The sequence below is a fragment of the Heterocephalus glaber genome, unplaced genomic scaffold, assembly GCF_053883595.1.
Source record: "Heterocephalus glaber isolate CG9 unplaced genomic scaffold, H.glaber_assembly_v1.0 deba00001504, whole genome shotgun sequence".
Lineage (NCBI taxonomy): Eukaryota > Metazoa > Chordata > Mammalia > Rodentia > Bathyergidae > Heterocephalus > Heterocephalus glaber.
In genome coordinates, this window is record NW_028258324.1 from 73245142 (window position 1) to 73270388 (window position 25247).

A 25247-nucleotide genomic window follows, 5' to 3' on the forward strand; every position below is an offset into this window, starting at 1 on the left:
ACCTATTCCCCTGCTGGGTATCTTCCCAAAAGAATTAAAAGAAACATACCACAGCGATACATGTGCATCCATGTTTATAGCGGCACAGTTTGTAATAGTGAAAGCTTGGAAACAGCCCAAGTGTCCATCAACTGGAAAATGGATAAAGATGTGGGTTTCTAAAAATAAAATGGAGTACTTCTCAGCCACAAAGAACAACAAACTAGAGACATTTATAGCTAAATGGATGCATATTGAGGCCATCCTCTTAAGTGAAATAAATAGAACACACATGTAAATACTGAATAGTTTCTCTAGTGTGAGAAACTAAAAGTGTAATTAAGGATTTAATTAAAATGAATAATTGATAATTTGAAATAGGAAGGTTCAAAGGGGTAGGGGTGGCAGGAGGGGAAGGGGAAAGATTAGTTATAGGCTGGAATCTGGAAAGAATCCATATATAGATTGTTTAAAACTATAGGAAGAGATGTAGAGACTAGGCTGGAGCTCATCAGTGGGTTGGGAAGGAAGAGTCACTGAGATCAAAGGAGAGAAAGGTGTTTCCAAAAGAAGCACATGCAACTATGTACAGTACACAGTACTCAATAGTGTGATAAATGACTTACTGTTTTAGGTACTTCTCATAACATGCTGTGCTTTTCATCCTTTAGAGCATAATCCTACTTATATATAAGTTTACTGTAAAACAGTGTGCTGCTATGCCAGTGGTAGCCTCATGTATCTCGTGTTTAACTGTGTATTTGGATAATATCAAGGGGCCATCCCAGATGACTGACGTATACTTTCTCAGTTTGCACTTAAGAAATTGGCACTCTGTGTGGTACCTGGCGATACACACGGATGAAATTGCCTAATAACGTATTTCTCAGATTATATTTTCATCACGTGTCACATTACTGTATTGAAATTGAAATTTAAAAAATTTGGCCTATGTGGAGTCTACTAGCTAATTAGGATTTTTTTCCAGACCACTATTTGTTCAATGTTAGTTTTCTAAAACAAATCACATCCTTTGATGTCTTGTTAATGCTTGAGATGTTTTTTTAAATTATATGGAAAAATGTTTAAGTACTTTTTAGTTTTGCTTTGGTTGAGTTCTATTATATTTGAATATTATTATAGGTATTTTTCCCTTTCATTGCTTTTCTTTGAATTTTAATTTTTGTATATGTGTGTTTAGTGAATGATAATAAAGTTATACATTAAAAAAAAAAGTTTTAAGTGTGCTGCCAGGCATTGGTGAGAATGTGAAACTGGCAGGAATACAAACAACACATCCAATTTGGAAAATAATTGTTATCCTGTGTATTTTAGGCTCATAATTCAAATTACCCAGCATACACCATGGAGAAACACTTTTTATTGAGCCAGGAGTTGAACAGAATATTCATAGCAAGACTCAGAATGACAACAAACAGTGAGAAAAACCAGACATGTACACTGTTAGGCAGACAGAAAACAAATTGCCCTCAGTAAATCTCAGTGAATACAGTATTATGTTCATTCTACGCAAATGGTGGTTAAGAACAGGCTACTGGTCCAGCCTTCCACATGGAGTCTTAGAAACAATGCTGGGTTCAAAGGCAAGCTGGAGGACATGTACAGAATGATACCACTTTCATAACCTTCAAAAACAGTGCAACTGGACAGGGTATGTACTAGACGTGGAACAAATGACAGCAACGGGTGGATGGTGAGGCTAGGGCAGTCTCCCCGGGAAGGCAGCCAGCTGTGCCCTGGCATGATGGGGAGTTCACCTCAACACAGCTTTAGGAAACCTGTGCACCCTGGTCCTGGCATCAGCCACACCTCCTGCAGGGAGCCAGTGGTTTCCTCCATTCCAGGGCTGCTTCTGTACCTCGGCTTTGCATCTTCCTTCCTGACTTGGTCGGCAGACTTTCACGGTGTCCCTGTCCCCCAAAGATCCTGACCCACAGGAGTCCTGTGACTTCCTCGACTGCAGGAGTGACAGGATGACACTTGAGAGATAAGGTTAGGAGACTGGCTTCCATCTTGCTGGTACACTTTCTTAGTGGCCTTCATGAACCCCCTGCAATGCTGGAGAGGACCACATGGCGGGGGACTAAGGCTGCCTCCAGCCAACAGCCAGCAGCCTGTGAGGAACCAAATCTGGCCAATAATCAGAATGATTCAGGACGTGGATTGTCTCTAGATGAACCTTGATCTCAGCTGAGAGACCCTGAGGCAGGGGACAGAGCTGAGCCAGGCCCAAAGTCCTGGTGCACCAGAGCTGTGGGATAACACAATACAGGCTGTTGTAAGCCACAGGGTTCTGGGGTAACTTGTTATACAGAGCTAGGTAACCAATACTTGGCTGCCATCTACAGCTAGTTGATCTTCTCTCGCTCCTCTGCAGTCCTTCCTTGGAAACTTAGCGAGCTCAATTCATTTTCAAATTAACTACCAAATTTTGCTGAAATTATTTCAGTAGGAAACTAAAAAAGGAATTAAAGATCATGTTTTAAAGATTCGCTGTAATTTCTCTCTGGATAACATGCTATGGTGGCAGCTCCACTGCCAACCTGACTGGGCTGAGACACACGCCACAGCCTAGGAAAGCACTTTGGGTGGGGTGTCTGCTGGGTCAGAGTGACCCTGAGGACTGCACCAGGACGCTGGCCCGCTCACTGGTCTTCACTCTGCTTTCACGATGCCATGAGCCAAGCAGTCCGCTGGTCTGCCCTTTACGACGATGGTCTTGCTTTGGAGACAGCTGGGCACGGACGGAAGCCTCAGGCTGTGGGCCAAGGTACATGCTCCTCCTCATGGTGTGTCAGGGGAAAAGCTGACAGACACACCCGTATGCAATGGGTGCCATCATCAGGGGTTTCCAACTCACTTCCCACAGGGCTGAGGGCCCCGGCACCAAGACGCTGACATCAGAGCCCGCCCCCCCAGCCCCGCCCCGGCTGAGACAGCTTCCTAGCAGTATCGCCCACTTTCCAGCTGAGAACCGCAGCATGCTGTAAACAATGGCAGTTGGCAGTTGGGAGGGGTACATGCTTACGGGTTTTAGTATTTTCCTGCTTTTATCTGTAACTAAAAAGTAACTATAAAGATATACAAAATTTCTTAAGTGATCATAACTGAAAAAGAGGACTGATTCAGAAGCTACTAATTTTACTTAATGTTAATCTGACTTTTCTATAACGATCGCACATTGCTTTGAGAAAGAAAAAAATCACCATCTTTGAAGAAAAAGTACAGTATAGAATGATAATACCAATAATTAGAAAAGAATATGTTTTATTTTCACTTACGGATATACAGTACATGAGTTAAATAAAATCATGACAGGGTTCTCAAATATTGATAGATTTGACCTAACACTCCCGAGATTAGTCCACTCCCTGCAAAGCAGCCACATGAGCAGTTCAGATTTGGTCTTTGCTGCAGTTGCTGACAGACTTTACTGTGAAACGTCCGGCAGCGCTTGGATATTATATTACAGTAGAGATGAGCTAAGCGTCAATATTCCACTTTTGGAATGAATGGTGCTTATTTACATGTTAAGAATAGGTAGCTCTACTCACTTATCCTACTGTGAATTTAATGACTGATTCAAAGCTACGCAGGTTTTCCCAGATATTATTTCCTTTAGCATTTCTAAAAGCAACAACTGTTATTGTTTATAAAAGATAATGCTGAAAAAAGGTAATGTTAAAATAAAGGCGCTTTTAGAAATATTTAAGGACAACAGAAAGTATTACTACTGGAAAAAAACTGCATATTTTCAAGCACAACACTGAAATAGTACAGCAGTGTTTAATGGAACTGTTTTAGAAGTGGCAATTACACTACTTTACACACTGCTCTAATATCGAAACCTTGCAATACAAGTCCAAGTACGCACAGCTTCTGGAGCATTGTTCTCCAGGAGTTAGTTGCACATGAAGTTGGTCCCTGGTTTGGAGGCTGTAATAACCAGGAAGCACTGAATTCCAACACCCTTACTGAGCAAAAACCCTGACGGGGTGAAAGCAACAGTAGCACGTGTGGAGAAGCAGCTGTGGCTCCCAAGTTCCACGTGAAATCTGGCATGAGACCCTCGCAGAGGCCTGTGTCTTGATGAGTAGCCGCCAACGAAGGCATGGAGAAGCAGCTGGCCAGGCGGGTCTTTTCCACAATGGGGCAACCCTTAAAAAGAGGCAGCTTTGGACCTTTAGCAGAGGAGACAGACTTTACATTCTTTGATTTCATTTAGGCCTTTTCAAAAAGATAAAGTATACGTGAACTCTTCCGTCACGCTCAAATGCTGGTGCAACTGCAATGGCGCGAGCTGTCTGAGGTCCAGGGGCGGCCCGGGGAACATCCGAGCCTGGCCCACAGGCCTCTTCACCCAGCCCTCAAGCCGACGACCACGTGAGACTTACACGCTCCAGCACGGGAGAGTCCGCTTATTATCAGACTTCTAAGAAAAGTCCAAAGGTGTGAGGAAAGGTATGCTTGCTAACAGTGACTGCTTCTATAATGACAATGAAGCTGAGCTAGAAAAATAATTTTACTGTTTTAAATAATGAAAGAAGCTAAGTTTGTAAAATATATTACTCATCTGCAACAGTTGATTAAGTGGACAATGAATAGATAAGATTCCTTCCATTCTGTGGGCTGGATTCAGGCTCTATTTCAATTATCGTGTAGTTTCAAATTCTAAATGTAACTGTCCTACAAGTGAAGAGACCATGGAGGCCATGACATCAGATCAATGCAGTCACACCTGCACTCAGCAGGAGGAGCGTTTTGGACAAAGGCTTTAAAAAGATCTGCACTAACGTGGAAAGCGGGTCAGTAAAGACTCCAGTTCTGCATCACGGATTCTTCCAACCCGAGCCGCTTTCCACAAACACAAATTCAGTCTATCTTCTCCTTTTGAACCAATCTAGGAGCATCAACAAAATCTTTGCCATTGAAAAGAATAATAAAAAATGTTCCAATGCTTGCAACTCCCCAGAAGAGCACATAGGCCAGAGTTTCTGTCCAAGTGTCACCTGTTAATATTAAAAACAGAGTTAGTAAGTTCCCTGACACCACATCCAGTGTCAGCCGTACAGCTCATCTTTGTAACATTCAAGTTGACCAGCACAGCCACAGGAACAATGTGAGAACCTCTCTTTCTAGGAGGGGGCACAGGACTGGGGACTGAACCTGCCAGGACCTTGGCACATACTAAGCCACATTCCTCAGCCCTTTCTGAAAATTGTCTTTTGAGGAAAGGTCTCACTGAGCTGCCAAAGCTGGCCCGAAACACAGTTTTCCTGCCTCAGGCTCGAGTGGGTGAAATTACGGGTGTGCACTACCAGGTCTGGCTAAGCTAGTATAATTACCAATTTTCACAGTCCTTAAAATTCTTCTAAGTCAATAAAAAAGAAAGTAGTTCCTTAGAAGCTGCTGGACCTCTCTTGGGGCAACTTTCCCTCCCCTCCAGAGGCTCTTTAAGTAATTTAACAGCAGGGAGCTCCCAGCAAATGATGCCCCTGGGCAATATTTTTAAGTCAGAGAGACCCAAGCAGTCAGCAACTGCCGGCCCCAGCCCGGTGCCGAGATGCAGGAGGAGAGAGGACAGAGGATCATGCGTGGTACCCACACCCGCCTCTCCTGACCCGCAGAAACTACCGAATTCTACCAGCTCTGCTGTTGGGTTCTCCACAGCACAGGGTGCCAGAGGTGACAACCAAATACCGACCTGAGTAAAGACCCTCGTCCAGGGGGAGAGCTTCACCCAACTGAAGTGTCACCCTACCAGAAACCCGGGGGGGGGGCAAGGGGGCGAGGGACACCTTGGGAGAGGTGTGCAGAGGGTGAGATGGACAGGGGTCTCTCGGAGGCCCAGGAGGGTCCCGGGGCCTGTGCACTGGGGGGTGGGGCTGAGGGAGACAGCATTTAGTCCAATGGCCTGCGCGCCTGCCCTGCTGCCCACATCCAGCAGAAACTAGTGTCTGAATGACTCGGGTCAGTGTCTGAGCGGCCTGAGAGTCTTCACGAATCACAGGCCTCTTTGCTCTGGTTCTAGGGCTCATCAGTGTCCAGTGAGCTTTGATGCCATGGCTGTTACGGACTTCTGAACTACAGTCATGGTGACACAGCTGTTGCTGTAACCAGTTTTCTCTGCATGCCAATGTCTGGATTGCCTGGGGGTCGTAAACGGTACTGTGGCCCCAACCGGGCACCAGGTCAAAGCTGTAAACCCCAGCGCAAACAACAAACAAAAAACAGGAACAGGAAAAGAAACAGCAAAATGCCTCCAAAAACTCCTAACAGGTAAGTATACAAACCATGCCAGAGAAATACAGAAAGAAAGAAAGAGAGAGAGAGAGAAGGAAACAGTGTGCTGTGGAAATCCAGAGGGGAGAAGGCGTCTGTGGGAGACAAAGGGACGGATGGCGTGGGGAGTTCTGAATGGCCCCAAGGGACAGGGTTCACCTTCACCGGGCAGACCGGAAGTGCCTGTCTGCCAAGGTGCCCTGCAGCGTGCTGACACCCAGGCCCCCAAAGCACAGGCAGCTCCAGCATGGAGGCTGCTCCTCCCTCTCCAGGCTCAAAGCTTCTTAACCTACCACAGGAAAACGTCAGCGAAATCTGTTGGCTCAGGTTCTCAGGCAATTTTACTCTCCAACTTTTAAAATTTAACAATTGGTATCTTTATTCCACTAGTTCAACAATAAATGGTTGGTTAAATAAACTACATATCCTTCAAGGCAGTCATTAAAAATGACTGGAACTTCAGAAAATGTTTGTATTATTCCATGACAAAGCAGATTATAAAAACATATAGTACCTCACTGGGAGAAAAAGAATCCTACACATGTACAAAGATTAGAGCATTAGAGTGCTGAGTCAGCTTATCTGAAAGGCAGACTGGTAATATTTTCTTGGTTTTTGCCTACCTTTGTTTTCTATAATTACTATGTGTTAGTTTGGTAGCAAAAAACAGTTATCAAAATCTTAAATGAAAAACACAGGGCCGGGGATTTAGCTCAGTGGTTTCGCCACCTGCTGTGTTAAGCGCAAGGACCCGAGATTGATCCCCAGTACCAAAAAAAACCCAAAAAACCCACAAATGACCACGACCTAAGTGTGTGGCTCAGTGGTAGAGCACTTGCCTAGCAAGTTGAAGCCCTGGGTTTGATCCTCAGCACCACAAACACAAACAAGCAAATAAAACCTAATTGGTTATCAAGCTACAAGATACATATTTTTATTCCTGTGACATCAAAAGAATTACTCTTATTTACTCCATTCTTTTATTTTTTTGAGACAGAGCCTCACTATGTACCCCAGGCTGGCCTCAAACTTGGAATCTTCCTGGCTCCGCCTTCCAAGCAGGGGATTACAGGTGTCCACCACCACACCCAGCTCACTCTCATAAAACCTAACAGGTAAAACTCAAGGGCTGAGGGCTGGGGATTTAGCTCAGTGGTTCCGGTGCCTGCCTTGAAAGCACAAGGTCCTGAGTTTGATCCCCAGTACCAAAAAAAAAAAAGAAAATTCAAGGGCTGAGCGTGCTCAAAAATTCAAGGGGTTATATAGGACAAGGCCACATTCCTACCAAGGAATAAGCGTACAGATGTGAAGTAAGGGCAGACTCACCGGCCATGAGCAAGCAGATAATGCACATTGAAAAGGCAACCACCATGATAATTGGCAACTGGAAAAGAGAAGGGAGAAACATCCGTTAAGATCAATCACCAATGGCTGCACAACCTGTCATGGATACTTTTCTTGGAAGAAGAGTAAAACTCTCTACAAGCTGATACACACAGTATTCTTTGTTCCCCTGGCCCAGATGTTCTCGCATCCCAGAGCGCGTCCCAGAAGGGAATCAAAGCTCACAGCTACTTTACTTCCCACCCTGATCTGTTGGGGGAAGCCTGAGTATTTGTATTCCTTTTAGAACAGTGTATAATGTTTTTGGTCAAAGGAGTTGGCAACATCTACACCTTCAGACAACGCTTTCAACAACTTGGAAAAAAAATGAAGGTTTCTTACAGCCAAGAATTTCCAGTCCCTTGGAACACTTAAAGGACTATGAGATTCTAATTCATCCACTGAGTAGTTCCCAAGAAATAAGTCAATGGAATCCTGGAACAGAGAGAAGGAAATTAAATCCCTAAACTCGATATGGTTACGTGACTGAAGAAAAATGCAAACTCACTATCACCCAAGGACCAAAACTCAAACACGCTCACTTGTCTGAATCCATCGGAGAAATTGTTCTTGTAGTAGCGGATCAGTGAGTTCCAGCCGTCCATCATAAGTCCCAACTGCGTCCTCTTTCCCGTTCTGGTTAAGAGAGGTTCACTATTAAAATGGAAACTTGCACACTCCACTCTCAAATTGTTTTATGGCCAATATGTCACGGGAATAAAGGAGTTACAAAGACGTTAAAAATCATCCTTGAAAACAGCCATTCTACAAATGGAGTCACCAGCTGTTCCAAGAAACAGGCACAGCGTCCACGGAGTGTTGTCCACGTCTGTGGGTGCCCGGGTCCTTCTGTGTAATGGTGCAGTTCCCACAGCACCCTCCTGTGGACCGTACACCATCTTTGGTCTGAATTTCTGGTAAACAGTTGTTATTTAGGGGATGACAAGGAATAACATCTGTGTATGCTCAACCAGGGCACAATTTTTGTTTGGCCATTTTTTTTTTTTGGTACCAGGGATTGAACTCGGGTCCTTGTGCTTGCGAGGGAGGCGGCGGAACCACTGAGCTACATCCCCAGCCCTGTTTGGCCTTTTTTAATCCATGGTTGGCTGAATCATAACCATACAGATATAGAACCCATGAACACAGGGCCAACCGTAAGCAAGGACAAAGAGAAAAACAGTTCTAGCTACAAAGACAAGAAGTATGAAGAAAAACTCAGTACCGGTTAAGTGGTACGAAACCGCAGAGGCTAGGAACAGTATTTGGGGCCCAGGGAGTCCATAAGTCTGTACAGGAGGAGCAGGAGACCCAAACTCCCCAGTGCCAGGTCCACAGCATTCTAACTCCTCCCTGGCCAGCAGCCTTGAATGAAGCACCAGCAGCACCCGAAGCTCTTAGAGGTACAGCTCGCAGGCCACACCCAGGCCTGCAGAGCCGGGCACACACAAAAGTTCAAGAAGCACCGCACAGTCCTGAGTCTCTGCCCTCTGTGCACCAAATTCCCGGGGAGTTTAAGGCCCCACTGGTGCCGGGGCCCCGTCTCCCAGCACCCCAAACACCAGTGCTCTAAGGCACTGCTGTGGAACACTGTTAAAGGGGCGGCTTGCCTGGTAAAGTCCGTCTTCAAGGCACCGGTTCCCGCATACTGTTTGGCACAAGCATTTGCGTTGTCAGCCCAAGCTATAAAAAAACAGTTGAGAAGAGCTGGTAATTAAAATGATAATCATATGGCCCGGGGATTTAGCTCGGTGGTTCCGGCGCCTGCCTCGCAAGTGCAAGGTCCTGAGTTCGATCCCCGGCACAAAAAAAAAAAAAAAAAAAGATAACCATAGTTCTAAATAAAAAACATTAATTTATTTTTAAAAACTGACCAACTCTCCCTCTATTAAAGAAATCACCTACCGTTTTTGTAAATCTTCTCAAATTCATCTTGTTCTTCAAGCTTCTGTCCCACATGCAAAACTCCTAGTCTCTAGAATGAGAACCACACCCATATTTATGTGGGACAGATTTCGGCAGATGCAACTTAGCAAGAGAAAGCCAACAGTCCCCAGATCATCACGTTTCCTGGCCGCTGGCCACAGGGCCCTCTCCCAGCCAGGACAGACAGCAAAGCCTTTCCAGAGGCTCCTGGGCCGCGGCGGGAGCCCCAGCACCACAGGGACGACGGGGTCTGCAGGCCGGGAAAGGGCAGCAGGGAGAGCGCAGCGCTTGTGGAGTGTGAGCTGCCACCTCCTCCTTCCTCCCACCTAACCTTTTGCTGCCTTCGCCCCTTCTGGCCTCCTCTTGGCTCCTCATCTCTAGGTGTCCTCACTCCTGAGCCACCCACCAGCCACACATCCAAAAGCCTGGCCCTGCCCTGTGTCTCAGCCCATCAGCTCTCTCAGAGCTGCCATCTTTGCTCAGTGTCTTCCTCAGAATGAGCTGTTCCACCCTCAGCCACCGCAGAGCCACCCTCCTAGCTTTTAACTGCGCAAAAACTCTGTCCTCATTGGTAGAAAAATGTAACTGAAGAGTCCCCTCACTTGCTGGCAATGCTGCTCAAGATCTGGCCAGAAGGTTTCCTAACACTGCATTTAGCATGGAAACGAGTAAAACACAATTACAGAACCTGCTTAAACAGGCTTTGGTTAGTCAGCCATGGAACCAAACCACTCTTCCATTGTTTCTACTGAAAAATGAACCTCAGGTCTCCTCAGCAGGCTGAGGGGGCAGCAGAGTAGAAACCAGAGCCTGTTGTAAACTCACTCCTCGGTGGGTATTTTTTTAGGATTCAAGAACAGTTCATCCCAACGGAGGTATTTTACCTCCACAATTTCCTCCCGGTACCGTACCATACATTGTCAGAGGGAAAGCTGAATGCTCATTATCTAGGCAGCAAACCATCTGAGATGCCCTTTTGCCCCTCACCAAAAAATGCCAATGTGACTTAGAAATCTGGGTTGTAGCACATTTTTAATTGCAAATAAAACTAGGAGGTATTTATACCTTTTCCTCATTAGCAAATCAATCTCACTGGTAAAACAAAGTTGTGTCAGAAACATTTTACCTGGAAGTTAAATCTTCTGCCAGTAATAAAAGATGCAAATGCAAACAAACTTGAAGTACAACTTTGTACTATTAAAATAGGAAAAAATTGTTTTAAATAAAAATATCTAACACTGGCAAGAGTTCAATGAAATAGATTTACTTATTCTTTGCTGACATCACTGCAAACTGGTACAACCCTCTTGGAAAGTAATATAATCTCTTTAATACAGTATTGCCAACTCTAGAATTAAGTCAAAGGAAATAATTCAAATTAATAATAAAAACAGATATATTCTCTACAGTATTATTTAAAAACCAGGCACAGCAACTTTACTGGCTTAGTAAATTATAGTGCAATACAATCATTAAAAAATTATGATTACATGAGCCGGGGATTTAGCTCAGTGGTTCTGACATCTGCCTTGAAGCACAAGGTCCCGGGTTCGATCCCCGGTACGAAAAAAAAAAAAAAAAAAATGATCACATAAATGTTAAAAGAAATGCAAAATTAAAAATTGGGCATCCACATTCTGACCATGTGCACAAAATGATGGCCACGCACAAAGGAGAAAAGGGTTAGGACAGGTGGGGCAATAGGAATGTTTCCTTCTATTGGTTTTCAAAGATAAAAAGGTCATTTTCTGCCACACTGGTTTTCAATGAAAGGGAGAAAAGGAATTCGCACCTGAAGCTGGACCTGAAGTGAACGGCGTGCTAACAAGCTCTGGACCACGTTGGTTCTGTCCAGACAATCCATGCAATTGCTTCGGAACACACCCTCCTGGTTTGTCATCACCTTGCCAGCAGAGTCTACTAGAAAATAACTAAAACACATTTGTATAAACACTCTCATACCAAAATAGGTCAGGCCTACTAATGACACACCTCTGAGAGTGTGGTCTCACTTCAGTGCCATTACTAAAGCCTGTAAATTACAAGGCCAGACAGGAATGCATGTATAGGCTTATTGTTTTTACCCTATACCACACAGAATTTTGGCTGAGGCAACACAGCCCCTATCCAAAACACAGCTGTGATGTTAGAGGCCATTCCACCTAAGAGAACTAAAAATGTAAAGATGGGAGTATTGTGAAGGTTGCTACGGATAGCAATCATATTTCCCAAGCCAGAAGAGATTTCCCTGAACACAATTACTTCAACTACACCTGTACCTATCAGGATTTTCTGGTCCCTGTTCAGTCCATATCAGAATCTCCAGGGTAGCTTGTTAAAAATGAAAATTCTTCACCTTGAGATCAAGTGCATCAGAATCTTCTCTGAAGCAGACTAGTTAACATACATCAAAAAGAATTGTTTCAGTATTGGGGATTGAACACAGGGCCTTCACACTGAGCTACATGTACAGCCCATTTTTAAAATTCTGAGATAGGGTCCTGCTAAGTTGCCCAGGAGGCTTTGAATTTCTGATCCTCCTGCCTCAGCTTCTGGATTAGGGGGTGGGTATGTACCCACATAATAGGCTCCTCTTCTTTTTAAATGAATAACACATACAAATAGTATAAAACATAAAAAGTACACCCAGGTATGATCTGAAAAATCAGTTTCCCTTTCTTCCCTTAACTAGTCAGGTATCTGTGCTGCAGCCAACCGTGGTTATCAATAGTTCCGAAGTTTTCTTTAACAAGCTTCTCAGGTAACTCTTTGAACTCAAAAATTTGACAATACTCAGTGTAGTAAACATATGGACTCTGGTAAACAGTAAATAATCTATTTGCTAGACTGGTACTATAGGCAACTTCCTTCCTAGCTGTGTAACTAAAAATGAGTTCTTTCATCCACAAAATGGAGGTGATGCATCATCCTTAGGTGGCCTTAAGGCATTATGCACAAGAAAGTACTAAGCAGAGCGTGCTCAGCAGAGTGTGAATACTAGAAAACACCAACCCAAGCGGCCCCCACAGCCCTAAGGAAGGAGGATATGTAGTGCCTCTGTCAAGGGCTAAACAGAAATCATGCTCCTGGGAACAAGAGCCCAGAAGAAGGGATTTAGATGAAAAATTTACTTCAGGTCAAAGAATTCTCGAGGTGGGTTTAGAGGTGGCACGCATACACGTACATGCAGGAGTACACATGTATGTGAGGGCACCTCATCTGTGCCCATAAAACAAACACTAGGTATCTTGTAAGTATCACTTCCTAAACTGTACAGTAAATCTGTTAGGTAGATATTATCTCCTCTTTTACACATGCAAAGTTTGAAGACAATCAACAAGCCCCAGGGCCACATGCCTACTGAGAGAAATAGATTTAAACCAAGATACTCAGGCCTGAAGGCCCAGATTCTTTCCACTACCAAAGCCCCAGTAATAAAATGTCCTCGAGAGATTTGAAAGCCACAGGTCAAAGTTCCAGTGTTCCTGGGCCCACAGTGAGCAGCAGTGGACAGACTCTGGTGCCAATCTTCCTTCCTTGTTACATTCTTGTATGACCACACTTAATGGGGAATCCTCCAAGCCAGCTGTCTAAAGACATGCCAGACCCAGCCATCGTTTTCTCCAACAACTCAACAAAATAGGTCAGGCTCCCTTTACTTGTTATTCTCATGGTGGAACCTCACAAAAAAACTAGGTGTAACACTTTCCCAGCGCCTTGAACCACCAGTGGTACATGCACGACTGTCCCATTGGGCAGCTTATACCACCAGATCCAATCACTTTCACTGATACAAAGCCCTCCAATAGGACAGTCACGCACGCACCACCAGTGGTTCAAGCTGTCCACAGTGACACATGAATTACGGCCCCACAGTGAGTGTGTTAACTGTACTTGGTTACTTTACTGAGCAAATGTCTATCGGAGAGGTTTTACTATATAACTATGTAACAAAAACTGTTATTTGAGATGCCAGGATTGGAACTATCACACAGGCAGAATAAAATGCCAGAATGATTTATAGATTCCTTAAACTAAGGAAGGCTAACATACGCTTGGGATACAGCAAACCTGTGAACCAAAATGATAAATAAAGCAGAACATATAGAAAGCCCCACAAAGTGTTCAGGCCTTTTGCTCCGTCCACCCTACTCCCGAGTTGCTCCCCAAGCTGAGGGCAGGTAACAGAAGTGAAATGGTGTATTTACACGTACCCAGAGAGATCTACTGTAGGGCGGCTTTTCATAGTAGGAAGAGAAACAGAAATGAAGCAGATACTCAGAGTAAAGGAAAGCGTTTAGTTAAAATGATGCTATGAGTGACAGAACACAGAAAAGCCACTAACACCACCATCAGATCAGGTAGGCTAGTAACAAAATACCCACGACCAAAAGGTCAGTGAAATGTGGGAACATAAAGAAGTGCTAAATCAAGTTCAATTACTGGTATGTGAGAATTTGTAAATGCGTGAAAGACAATTTGTAATATAAATATACCTGACCTTGTCACTTTTAAGAATTTAGAAATATTTTTAAATCACCAACTCTCATTTTTCCAATAAAAAAATGTTAAAACTAATATACACAAGCGATGACAATCCAGTGAACTTCCGTAAATCTGCTAGATAATATATAATAGGACTAATAGACACACATATATCCCCTTCCCTCCATAAGAAAATAATACAGCTTACCTTAATTCATCTTGCATTTCTGCTACCTGGTCCATTAAAATACTTAGTCGATCCCATCTCATATGTCTGCATTCCTTATGGAAGTCAAAGGCAATGTATCTACCGAAAAAAAACATATTCAGAAATCAAGAAGGGATCATTTATTTTCTATCAATTCCTTCATGAGCTGACCTGCCCCATCTCAGAGCACACACTTCTTAGGGGCACGACAGCCACCCTCACTCTGGGCTTGCCCCCCTTCCCCACCTGCTCGTGATCATAGCGATGAGAGATCCACATCACATATGTGGACACACACAGACGGACGCACACACACACACACACCTATGCTCACTGCTCCCCCAGGGCCCTCACAGGAGCTGAGGAGAAGCACAGCACACGAGGGGGAACGGACTCAAGGGTGTGGAGGGGGCTACTCCCGCTGTCTAGGCTGTGACCCACGCGCACAGGACAGGCTCATGCCTTTGTGTGGCGTTTTAACTCAATACACTCAAACTGGCCAAACTCACGGCGGCTCAGTCTGTGTGCGTGCTGCACACTCGGGCTGGGAGAGTCCAGAGGTAGGCCAGTCCCCATGGCCTGAGCAATGGCCTTCCTTACAAAACCTCACCTTCCTTCTCAGTGTCTACACCTTGTACAACTGTGTGGCAGAGGTAATTTTCTTGTCAATCTGCAATGAGCTTTTTTTTTTGTACCTGGGATTGAACTCAGGACCTTGTGCTTACGAGGTGGGCTGCGGCACCACTGAGCTAAACCCCTGGCCCAGCAATGAGCTTTTAACAGTTCGCTAATATGTAAGAGCCACAGGTCTATGCGCTAGGGTGTCTAGGATGAAGGTGCTGTGCCATGAGATTAAAACACTGCTCTTCAGAGGGGAACAAAGCTTTGCCAAGACCTGAAAGTCAAGGGACAAACTGTGTGAGCATCGTGACACATACAGTGCCCCATCCACTGCACTTCTCCCTCCACCCCAAGCTGAGTCTGAGCAGCAGCATGCAAAGGACAGGCACTCTGCCCTCCCACACAGAGAAGTCCGGAGGAGGCAGCACCTGCCCTGTGCATGGCTCAGGGCGAGGCCACCCACAGGGCTTGGGCCTCCAGGACGTCCCGCCCCCGCCCCCACCCCGGGGTACCTCAGGCGTTGGGGTCACCAGGGGGAGCGTTCGCAAAGGCAATTCCAGTAAGAGTCCGGTAAGACAGTGCACCGACCAGAAGAGTCGGCTCTCGGTTTAAAGAACTATGCAGATATATGGTGTTAATCAAAATGAAAGGGTTTTTTTGTTTGCTTGGTTGGTTTTTTTGGCACTGGAGATCGAACTTGAGTCCTTGCGCTTGCATGGCAGGCAGCGGAACCACTAAGGTAAATCCCCGGCCCTCAAAGTGAAAGTTTTATACCTACCTACAGTCAGTAACACTGTATTGTACACGTAAAGATGTGTTAAAAAGGCAGATCTCGGGCCGGGGATTTAGCTCAGTGGTTCCGCTGCCTGCCTCCTGCCTCACAGGCACAAAGACCCAAATGTGATCCCCGGTACAAAAAAAAAAAAAAGGGCAGATCTCATGCTTCATTTTACCTCAATAAAATAAAGGGAAAAAAAGAAAAAATCTCAAAACCAAACAAAAAGAATCCATGTAGTTCCTTAGCATCTAAACATACTTATATTCTTAAGCTTATATCCTGTTCTAAATCACATTTATATCTTTTAAGAATAAGTTGCATAGCTACATTATAATTTATTTTATTTTATTTATTTTGGTACCGGGGATCGAACTCAGGTCCTTGCACTTGCGCAGCAGGCAGCAAAACCACTGAGCTAAATCCCCGGCCCTATAATTTATTTTAAATACATTAGTTTACTTCTGAACCCAAAAGTTGCTTCTCTTCATGTTCTGAAACTTAGAAACACCTCTCACACAGTTCCTGTGTTGCCAACAGAGGAACTTTCCATGCTAATAAGCCCACTGCTCTTCTCTGTTTTAGCTCTTTACTATCAGGGAAAAAATCATTCTTAGTTTGGTCCTGATATTACAGATAAAATAGGAATGGCCACGACTTTTACTTCCAGTCTTTCATCAATTCATTGACTCAATTCACTCAAGTAACAACTTCAAAAGCTAAAAGCTAAACAGTACAATGGCTGTCTCAGGGACAATAATAAATCTACCATTTGACTTTAAACCCAACTTGCTGGTTATTTTCCCTGGCCAGAATTTATATTAAGTTAAAAAATCCAAGTGCATTTTTTATTAAAATCCCTTTTCTAGTGGTCTTTAGAACTCACAGAGGGAAAATACATTAGCTTTGGTCACTCACTTTTTAATAAGTGACCTCCACATTCCCAAGAGCATCATAACTTCAGGCTCTAATTTAGGCCTTGAGTTCTTAGTCAGCAGCGCTCTGGAAGCAGAGTACCTACACAGGCCCTCTGTGGTACAGGTCCTGAACTGAGGGGACACAGAGGGGTCAAGGGGCAAACTTTCTCCAGCACACACAAGCTGGACTCCAGCCCTAAGGATCGGATCTCCCAGATTTGATGGTCCAGGCCCAGTTTAGTTCCTCTAAAGTCTCAGGCACAGGCTGGTGGGAAATCCCTTCTGAGTCTCCCATAGTATGTGTGGGCCCCGGCAGAAGTGCATGTGTGGATGCAGTGAGGATCCAAGGAATTAGCTGGAGCTTCTCAATAGGGCTAGAAAGACTGCATCATCTCCAAGAAGTCTACTGTTCATCTTTGTGTATGTTCAAGCCAGGACCACTGCGGAGTCCCCAAATGCCCATGCCATTCCTACCACAGTTACTCCTTTTCCCCATTACTTTACACCTCTGACTTGGGGTACACAGTGTTTGCAACTGCTGCCTGGTGAACTACAGGATGGGCAGAGAGCTGCTCCAGGTAAGGCTACCAGGGAGAGCTCCCTGCTCCAGCCCGTGTGGGAGTCGGCATCACAGAGGCCACCATGCCGCCATGCCAGTCTGATGCCCACTGCTCACGAAGCCACAGGGACAGAAAGCCTTGAGGGGGGATTTTCTTCTTTTCTGGTACCAGGGATCAAACTCGGGTCCTTGCGCTTTTGAGGTAGGCAGCAGAACCACTGAGCTAAATCCCCAGCCCGAGGGGAGATTTTCACCAGGGACTAAACTCAAGAGTTACTCTGCAACATGAATTCTGTCAGTGGAAATATCAAACCAACAACAACAACCAAATCATGCTTTGGTCTGGTATTGAAATGAGTGCAAGCAGACGCTGGTGTAGTGAGCTCTACACACTCGTGTATGCATGCAAGTAAACATCTGACCGGAAAAGAAATGCAACACACGCCTAGCAGGGTACCTGATCATCCCGTTGCCCAAGGAAGACACCATGGTTGCAAATGCCTGTTCAAGTGGCTTCTCTGAGCCCTTCTGGTTTACCTGTAAAAAATCCAAAACAGCACGGCTTTCAGTTTATTTCAAGAGAGGGAGTGAGCGAAACCAAGCAAAGAGCGTGCAGATGCTCCAAGGTTTATTCTGGCAAAGCGGGAAGGGGCAAACCTATGCACAGCTACCTGGGAGGCCCGGGCAGAGACAGTGCAAGTCAAGGCCAGCCTGGATGAAGGAGCAGGACACCACCTCAATCAAAGTACAACACAAACCAGAACTATCTGAACCAATTCTGTAGGAACTATGGAAAAAACCAAAGGTCTACAGCAGCCAATTAGACAGCCAATCAAGAGAAAGCCACCTTCCCAACAGCAGGCGAGCGCTCTGGAATTTTCACTCATTCTCCCTTCCCCACTCCTTCCAAGAAGATGGCAGAAATCTTAGCTCTGCTCCGATCGTGGAGCAAGGGGAAGCAGACCAGGCCTTGTCTGTGCCCCTCTCCTCTAACCCAAAGGACCAACTCACTCATCTCTGTCTTGAAAGACTGAACACAGGTGGGGAAACCCCCGACACTGCTCACAGGAGCCACAAGAGGACTTCGGACCACCAGACGCCTGTGGAAGAGACTCTGGATGCAGACATGCACAGGCGATCCAGAACCTGCAAAGGGTGCTGGGTGCTACTCTTCGGAAAACAGACTCTCAGGAGCGGCTTGTATGGGGAGGAGTTTTGAAGGCCACCCACATACCCAGGGAGGATGCATGCACAGAAAAACCTTCCCAGCAGGCTGCTCCTTGCAGTGACCCTGGCTGACCAGTGAAGGACCTTGCCAGCCAAGACAGCCTGCAAAGAATGGGAAACGGTACTGTGCTCTCATCTGTGTTTTGTTCACTTTGCTAGTGTTTTAATTTCTAGAATTCAATAAATCTGTCAAAAACATTAGCTAACCATAGCAAAAGAAAAGAAGTAAATAGTGTTTGCCATAGTTGTCTGGAAAAGCCTCCCAACCAATAGATTCCTATAGTCTTCAACAATCAAAAGCAAAACAAAACAAAAAATACAACAAACCCTGGGGGAAGGGAGAACTCTTGATTTTCAGAATTATCATATTATAATAATCAAATATACCATTTAAAAAAAAATCGCAAGCCAGGCATGGTGTCGAACCTGTAATCCCAGGCCTCAGGAGGCTGAGGCAAGAAGATCACTGAATTCGAGGCCAGCCTGGGCTATTATAGTGAGTTCAGGGCCAGCCTGAACTACAAAGTGAGACTCTGTCTCAAAAATCCAAAAAAACAAAACAAAACAAAAATCACAGGCACAAAAAGAATCAGGAAAATACTGTTCATCCAACGGAAAATCAATAGACAGAGCTGTCCCTGAGGAAACGAAGACATTAGGCTTACTACACAATGACTTTAAAACAATGATCTTAAATATCCTCAATGAGCTACAGGAAAATATAGACAAAGAACTAAGGGAAATTAGGAGACGATATATAAACAAAATCAAAGTATCAACAAAGAGATAGAAATTACTCAAAGGGACCAAACGACAGGTTAGAGATGAAAAGTACAAAAACTAAAATAAACTGAAGGGCTGGGAATTTAGCTCAGTGGTTTTGCCGCCTGCTGCAAAAGCGCAAGGACCCAAGTTTGATCCCCAGGACCAAAACATAAAATAAAATAAAAATTAAAATTAAAAAACCTGAAAACTTCAGTAAGAGACCAACAGCAGACCTGAATAGGCAGGAAAAGAATCTGTGATCTTCAAGACATAAAACCTGAAATCAAACTGAGGAAAAGCAAAAAGAACAAGGCCTGGAGATGTAGCTCAGTGGCGCATCACTTGTCTGGCATGTATGAGGCAAAAAGAAAACAGAATGAAGAGAAGTGAACAAGGTTAGCAGACTTCTGGGACATCTCCAAGCTAGGAGGAAAAAGGGGAGCAGAGAGATGATCTGAATGAAAAAGTGGCCCAAAACTTTCCAAATTTGATGAAAGTTATGAATCTTCAAGTGCAAGAAGTGCGCTGTATTTCAAGAAGGATAAACTCAAAAAACTGAAACCAAAAACATTATAATTACATAGCTAAAAGCATAGAGAGAAGAGACTCACCACCCACAAGGGAGGCCTAATATAGTTATCTTTGATTTTGCATCAGAAATCTGAAAGGCCAGAAGCCTATGGAATGACACACTTAGCAAGCTGGGGATGAGCCTGGGGATGTGGCTTGTAGTAGAGTACTTGACCGGAATGCATATGGTCCTGGGTTCAATCCCCAGGAACTGAAGAAAAAAAAAAAGCTGGGAAAAAATCTCAACCAACAATTCTATATTTGGTAAAACTGCCCTTTAAAAATGAGGGTGATCATTGGAGGAAAGATAGCCTATTTAATAAATAGTGTTGAAAAACTGGATTTCAACCTGCCAAAGATTAAAACTAGACCCGTATCTATCACCTTGCACTAAACTAAGATCGAAGTGGATTAAAGATCTAAATATTAAGACAGAAACATTAAATTTGATGGAAGATAAGTTAGGTAGAACTCTTAAAGACACTGGCATAGGAAAAGACTTTATGAACAAAACCTCAGTAAGCATGGGAACTAGCACAAAGAATCAACAACTGGGATCTGATCTTATTAAAAATCTTCTGACCTGCAGGAGAAACCACCAACAGAGCTAAGAGACAACCGAAAATGTGGGAAAAAATTTTTAGCAGCTGTACCTCAGACAAAGGTCTACTATCTAGAATATATAAAGAACTTTTAAAAAATCAGACCCCCCAAATTCAAAGACCCTATTCAAAAATGGGCATCTGAAATGAACAGACATTTTTCAGACAAAGAAGTAAAAGCAGCAAATAAACATATGAAAAAATGTTCAACATCACTGGTTATTCGAAAGATGCAGATGAAAACAACACTGAGATTCCACCTCATCCCAGAAAGAATGGCTGCTATCAAGAAATCAACCAATAACAAATGCTGGCGGGGGTGTGGGGAGAAAGGAACCCTTTTCCATTGTTGGTGGGAGTGCAGACTGGTGCAACCACTGTGGAAATCAGTATGGAGATACCTCAAAGAACTAGGACTAGAGGTCCCAATTGACCCAGCTATCCCCCTGCTGGGTATCTTCCCAAAAGAATTAAAAGAATCATACCACAGCAATATATGTGCACCCATGTTTATAGCTGCACAGTTTGTAATAGATAAAGCTTGGAAACAGCCCAAGTGCCCATCAAATGGAGACTGGATAAAGAAGATGTGGTTTTTTTGGTTTTTTTTATAAAATGAAGTACTACTCAGCCATAAAGAACGAGAAACTAGAGACATAGCTAAATGGATGTACATTGAGGCCATCCTCTTAAGTGAAATAAATAGGACACACATGTGTAAATACCGAATAGCTTCTCTAGTGTGAGAAACTGAAAGTGTAAATAAGGATGAAAATGATTAAAATTAATAATTGATACTTTGAAATGGGAAGAAAAGGTTCAAAGGGGTAGGGGTGACAGCAGGGGAAGGGGAAAGGAAAGAAGGGAAAGGAAAAATTATGAGAAAAAGAAAAAACAGAAACAAAGTCTTTGTAAATATGGAAGGGTGGAGGGGGTGAAGGGAGCACAGGGAATGGGGAAAAAATAAGAACTAGATGCATCATGTACAGGTACAAGATCCCAACCCAATGATAAATGTAAATGTATTGTATACCTAAAATGTACCAATAAAAGAATTTAAGCAAAAAAAAAAAAAATGAGGGAGAGGGGCTGGGGATTTAGCTCAGTGGCAATGCACCTGCCTTGTAAGTGCAAGGTCCTGAGTTTGATCTCTGGTACCAAAAATAAAAAATAAAAATAAAAAAATAAAACTGAGGGAGAGCACTAACCCTGCCCCATGATTTCTTTTCCCCCTCAGTACTGGGGATCAAATTCAGGACCTTGCACTTGTGAGGCAGGCGCAGTGCCACTGAGCTAAATCCTCGGCCCTAACCTATGATCTTTTATGTAAAAGACCCTTAAAATATCCACAAAAAAAGCTGTCAGAGATAATTCAGCAAAGGTGCAGCACACAAAAGTAATCAGTTAATTTCTATATAATAACAATAAAAAATTCAAAAAGGAAGTTAAGAAACAGTTTCATTTACAAGAGTATCAAAAAGAATACTCAGGAAAATTCAGTAGGAATAAATAATAAATAATCAGGACAGGAAAAACATGTTCACTAAAAAAATGTAAAAGACATAAAAAGTTGAAAGACATTTGTGTTCATGGAGTCACAGACTTAAAATTGCTCAGATGACAAGGCCACCAAAAGTGATCTGCAGATTCAGTGCAATCTTCATTAAAACCTCAATGGCACTTTTTGCAGAAATAAAAAACCCTCCTAAAACTCAAATGGAGTTTCAAGGGACTCAAAATAGCCAAAACAATGTTGAAAAGAGAAGGAAGAAGTTGGAGGGACGTCTCTTACTTACTCATTTCAAAACTTGTAACAGAGGGCTAGGGAGGTAGCTCAGTGGTGGTGCATCTGCCTGACAAGTGCAAGGTCCAGAGTTCGATACCAGCCCCAAAGAACCCAAAACGAAACAACCAAAAAACCACAAACAAACAAACAAAAATTTACTATAGAGAAGCCACAGCAATTAAAATATCATACAGGGACAAGGACAGGGCCCAAAATTAACCCTTATGTATATGTCCAACTCATTTTTTGGCATGGATGCCAAGACCATTCAATAAAAGCAACAGCCTTTTTGACAAATGGTACTGGGAAAATAGGATATAGACATGGAAAAGAATGAAGCTGGACCCGTACCATACACCAGATGCAAAATTAACTCAAAATGGATCAAAGAACTAAATGTAAGACTTAAAACTATAAAACTCTTACAAGAAAATACAGAAGTAACTCTTAATGATGTTGTATTTGGCAGTGAAGTTCTTGGATATGGCACCAAGACCACAAGTAACAAAAGCAGGCCGAGGATTTAGCTCAGTGGTGCCACCACCTGCCTCGAAAGCACAAGGTCCTGAGTTCGATTCCTGGTACCAAAAATAAATTGAAACCTTTGTGTATCAAAGGATATTATCAAAGGTGAAAAGACACGTAAAGAACAGGAGAACATATCTGCAAAGCACTGATAAGGGCTTAATACGCAGAATACTCAAAGAATTACAGAAACACAACAGAAAACAAGCCGTCTGGTTAAAATTGGGGAAAAGGCTTAAGTAAAAAATTGGGTTTTCCACAAGCCAAAGATTGACCTGTATCTTTCACCATGCACTAACCTAAAATTGAAATGAATCAAAGATCTAAATATTAAAACAGACACACTAAATCTGCTGGAAGAACGCTTGAGGACACAAGAGTAGGCAAAGACTTCATAAACAAAACCCAGACTGCACAGGAAACACTACAAAGAATCAACAACTAGGACCTCATCTCATTAAAAGGCTTTTGTACAGCAAGAGAAACCACCAACAGAGTGAAGATACAATTCACAGACTGGGAAAAAATTTTACCGCTATTCAGATAAAGGACTACTATCTAGAATATATAAAGAACTCAAAAAACCAAACCTCCCAAATTAAAAAAACCCATTACAAAAATGGGCATCTGAAATAAAAAAGACCTTTCTCAGATAAAGAATTTAGAAAGAGCAAATAAATATATGAAAAAATGTTCAACATCACTGGTCATTTGAGATGAAAATTGAAACAATGCTGAGATTCCATCTCACTCTGGAAACAATGGCTGCTATCAAGAAGTCAACTAATAACAAATCCCGGCAGGGCCATGGGGAAAAGGAACGCTTCTCCACTGTTGGTGGGAGTGCAGACTGGTGCAACCACTGAGGAAATCAGTGTGGAGATTTCTCAAAGAACTAAAACTGGAGGTTCCATTCAACCCAGTTATTCCTCTTTTTGGTATCTTCCTGAAAGAATTAAAAGCATCATACCACAGTGACATATGCAGACCCATGTTTATAGCGGCACAGTTTGTAACAGCTAAATCTTGGAAATGCCCATCAACTGATGAGTGGATAAAGTAGATGTGGTTTTTATATACAATGGAGTACTAGTCTGCCATAAAGAAGGATGAGCTTCAGACATTTATACCTAAAAGGATGGACCTTGAGACCATACTCAAGTGCAATAAATCAGACACTCATGTTTAAATACCACATTGTTTCTCTGGTACGAGAAACTGAATGTGTAAATAAGGACTGAGATGTATAATGGATACTGGGAAACAGAAAGAAAGTGTTCAAATGGGAAGGGGAATAAGGGAGGAGGGAGGGAGAAAGGAAAGGACAAGAAAAAAGTGAAAATAGAAGGAAAAAATAGAGACAAGGGGAGGGGAAGGGGCTTGAGGGGGGAATGGGATAAATAAGTTTTAAAAATCTGGATAAAAAATTTTTCCAAAAGAATACACAAATGGGCACACACGATAAGATGCTTATTGTCAGGGCCGGGGATTTAGCTCAGTGGTTCCGGCGCCTGCCTCGCAAGCGCAAGGTCCCGAGTTCGATCCCCAGTACCAAAAGCAAAACAAAAAAAAAACAACAAAAAAAGATGCTTATTGTCACTAGCCATTAGAGAAATGTGACCCAAAACTACAAGACGCTGCTCCACACCAAGCAGTGTTGCTTTTAACAACACCACAAAAGCAAGCCAGGTGTGGCGGTGCACTCCTGTAATTCCAGCCTGTGCCAAATGGATCACAAGTTTGGGGCCAGGCTAGGCAACTTAGCATGACCTGTCTTCAAATTTTAAAAAATGAAAGAGAGAAAGGGAGGGAGAAAGAGCTCAGTGCAGATAATGCCCTGGGTTCAATTCCAAATTCCAAGACAAAAACAGAACATATGAACAAAATAACAAGTGTTGAACAGGCTAGAGAAACTCGAACACTGACTGGTCCCTTTCTAGTGGGAATGTAAAATGGGGCAACCAGAGCCGGCATAGTGATCCATACCTGTGAGCTCAGCACTTAGGAGGCTGAGGCAAGAGGATCTCTGAAAGTTTAAGGCCAGCCTGGGCTACATAGTGAACTGAACTACATAGCAAGATCTTGTCTCAAAAAGTAAGATAAAATAAATTAAAATAAGGCAACCGCTGTAGAAAACAGCAGAGTGGTTCCTCAAGGCATTGAACACAGAATCGCCATATGACCCAGCAATTCCACTTTGACATATAAACCTCAATGAAGTCAAGGCAGGACTCAATGGATACCTGCGCGTCAGTTTTCACGGCAGCAGGACTCACAGAACCCAAAGCTGGAAATAACCCAAATCTCTGTCAACCACTAAATGAAGAAACAAAACAGTGCTGTACTTACACTAGAAAATCACTTGTGTTTAAAAAGGAATGGAATCTAAACACGGAGAAATCTCTAAAACATCACACCCAGTGAAATAAGCACAATACAAAAGGGCACATTTTGTTATTTCAATTTTGTGGGAACCTAAGACAGGCAAAATTCAGAGCTAAGAAGCAGAACTGGGCTGGTGGGAGGGTGATGCCGGCAACTTGCTGTTCCTGGGTAGAGTTGCAGAAACAGCAGAAAGTGCTGATGACGATGCACATTGTGAAATACTTAACATCA

At 43.4% G+C, this 25247-nt stretch overlaps 1 protein-coding gene across 2 annotated transcripts in view; it reads right to left on the reverse strand.

The window, feature by feature from the left end:
- Positions 1-3250: 3250 nt before the first annotated feature.
- Sacm1l (SAC1 like phosphatidylinositide phosphatase) overlaps positions 3251-25247 on the reverse strand; it is a 53460-nt gene continuing 31463 nt past the window's right edge. For both annotated transcript variants that reach the window (XM_087186874.1, XM_004835043.4), the window contains 9 exons: positions 17614-17693; positions 14285-14383; positions 11384-11522; positions 9571-9640; positions 9276-9348; positions 8208-8301; positions 8008-8100; positions 7609-7666; positions 3251-5009 (listed from right to left, as the gene is read on the reverse strand). In XM_087186874.1, coding sequence (XP_087043000.1) covers positions 4873-5009; positions 7609-7666; positions 8008-8100; positions 8208-8301; positions 9276-9348; positions 9571-9640; positions 11384-11522; positions 14285-14383; positions 17614-17693 — 843 coding nt within the window. In that variant the 3' untranslated portion in view covers positions 3251-4872. The remainder of the gene's footprint in view (positions 5010-7608; positions 7667-8007; positions 8101-8207; positions 8302-9275; positions 9349-9570; positions 9641-11383; positions 11523-14284; positions 14384-17613; positions 17694-25247) is intronic.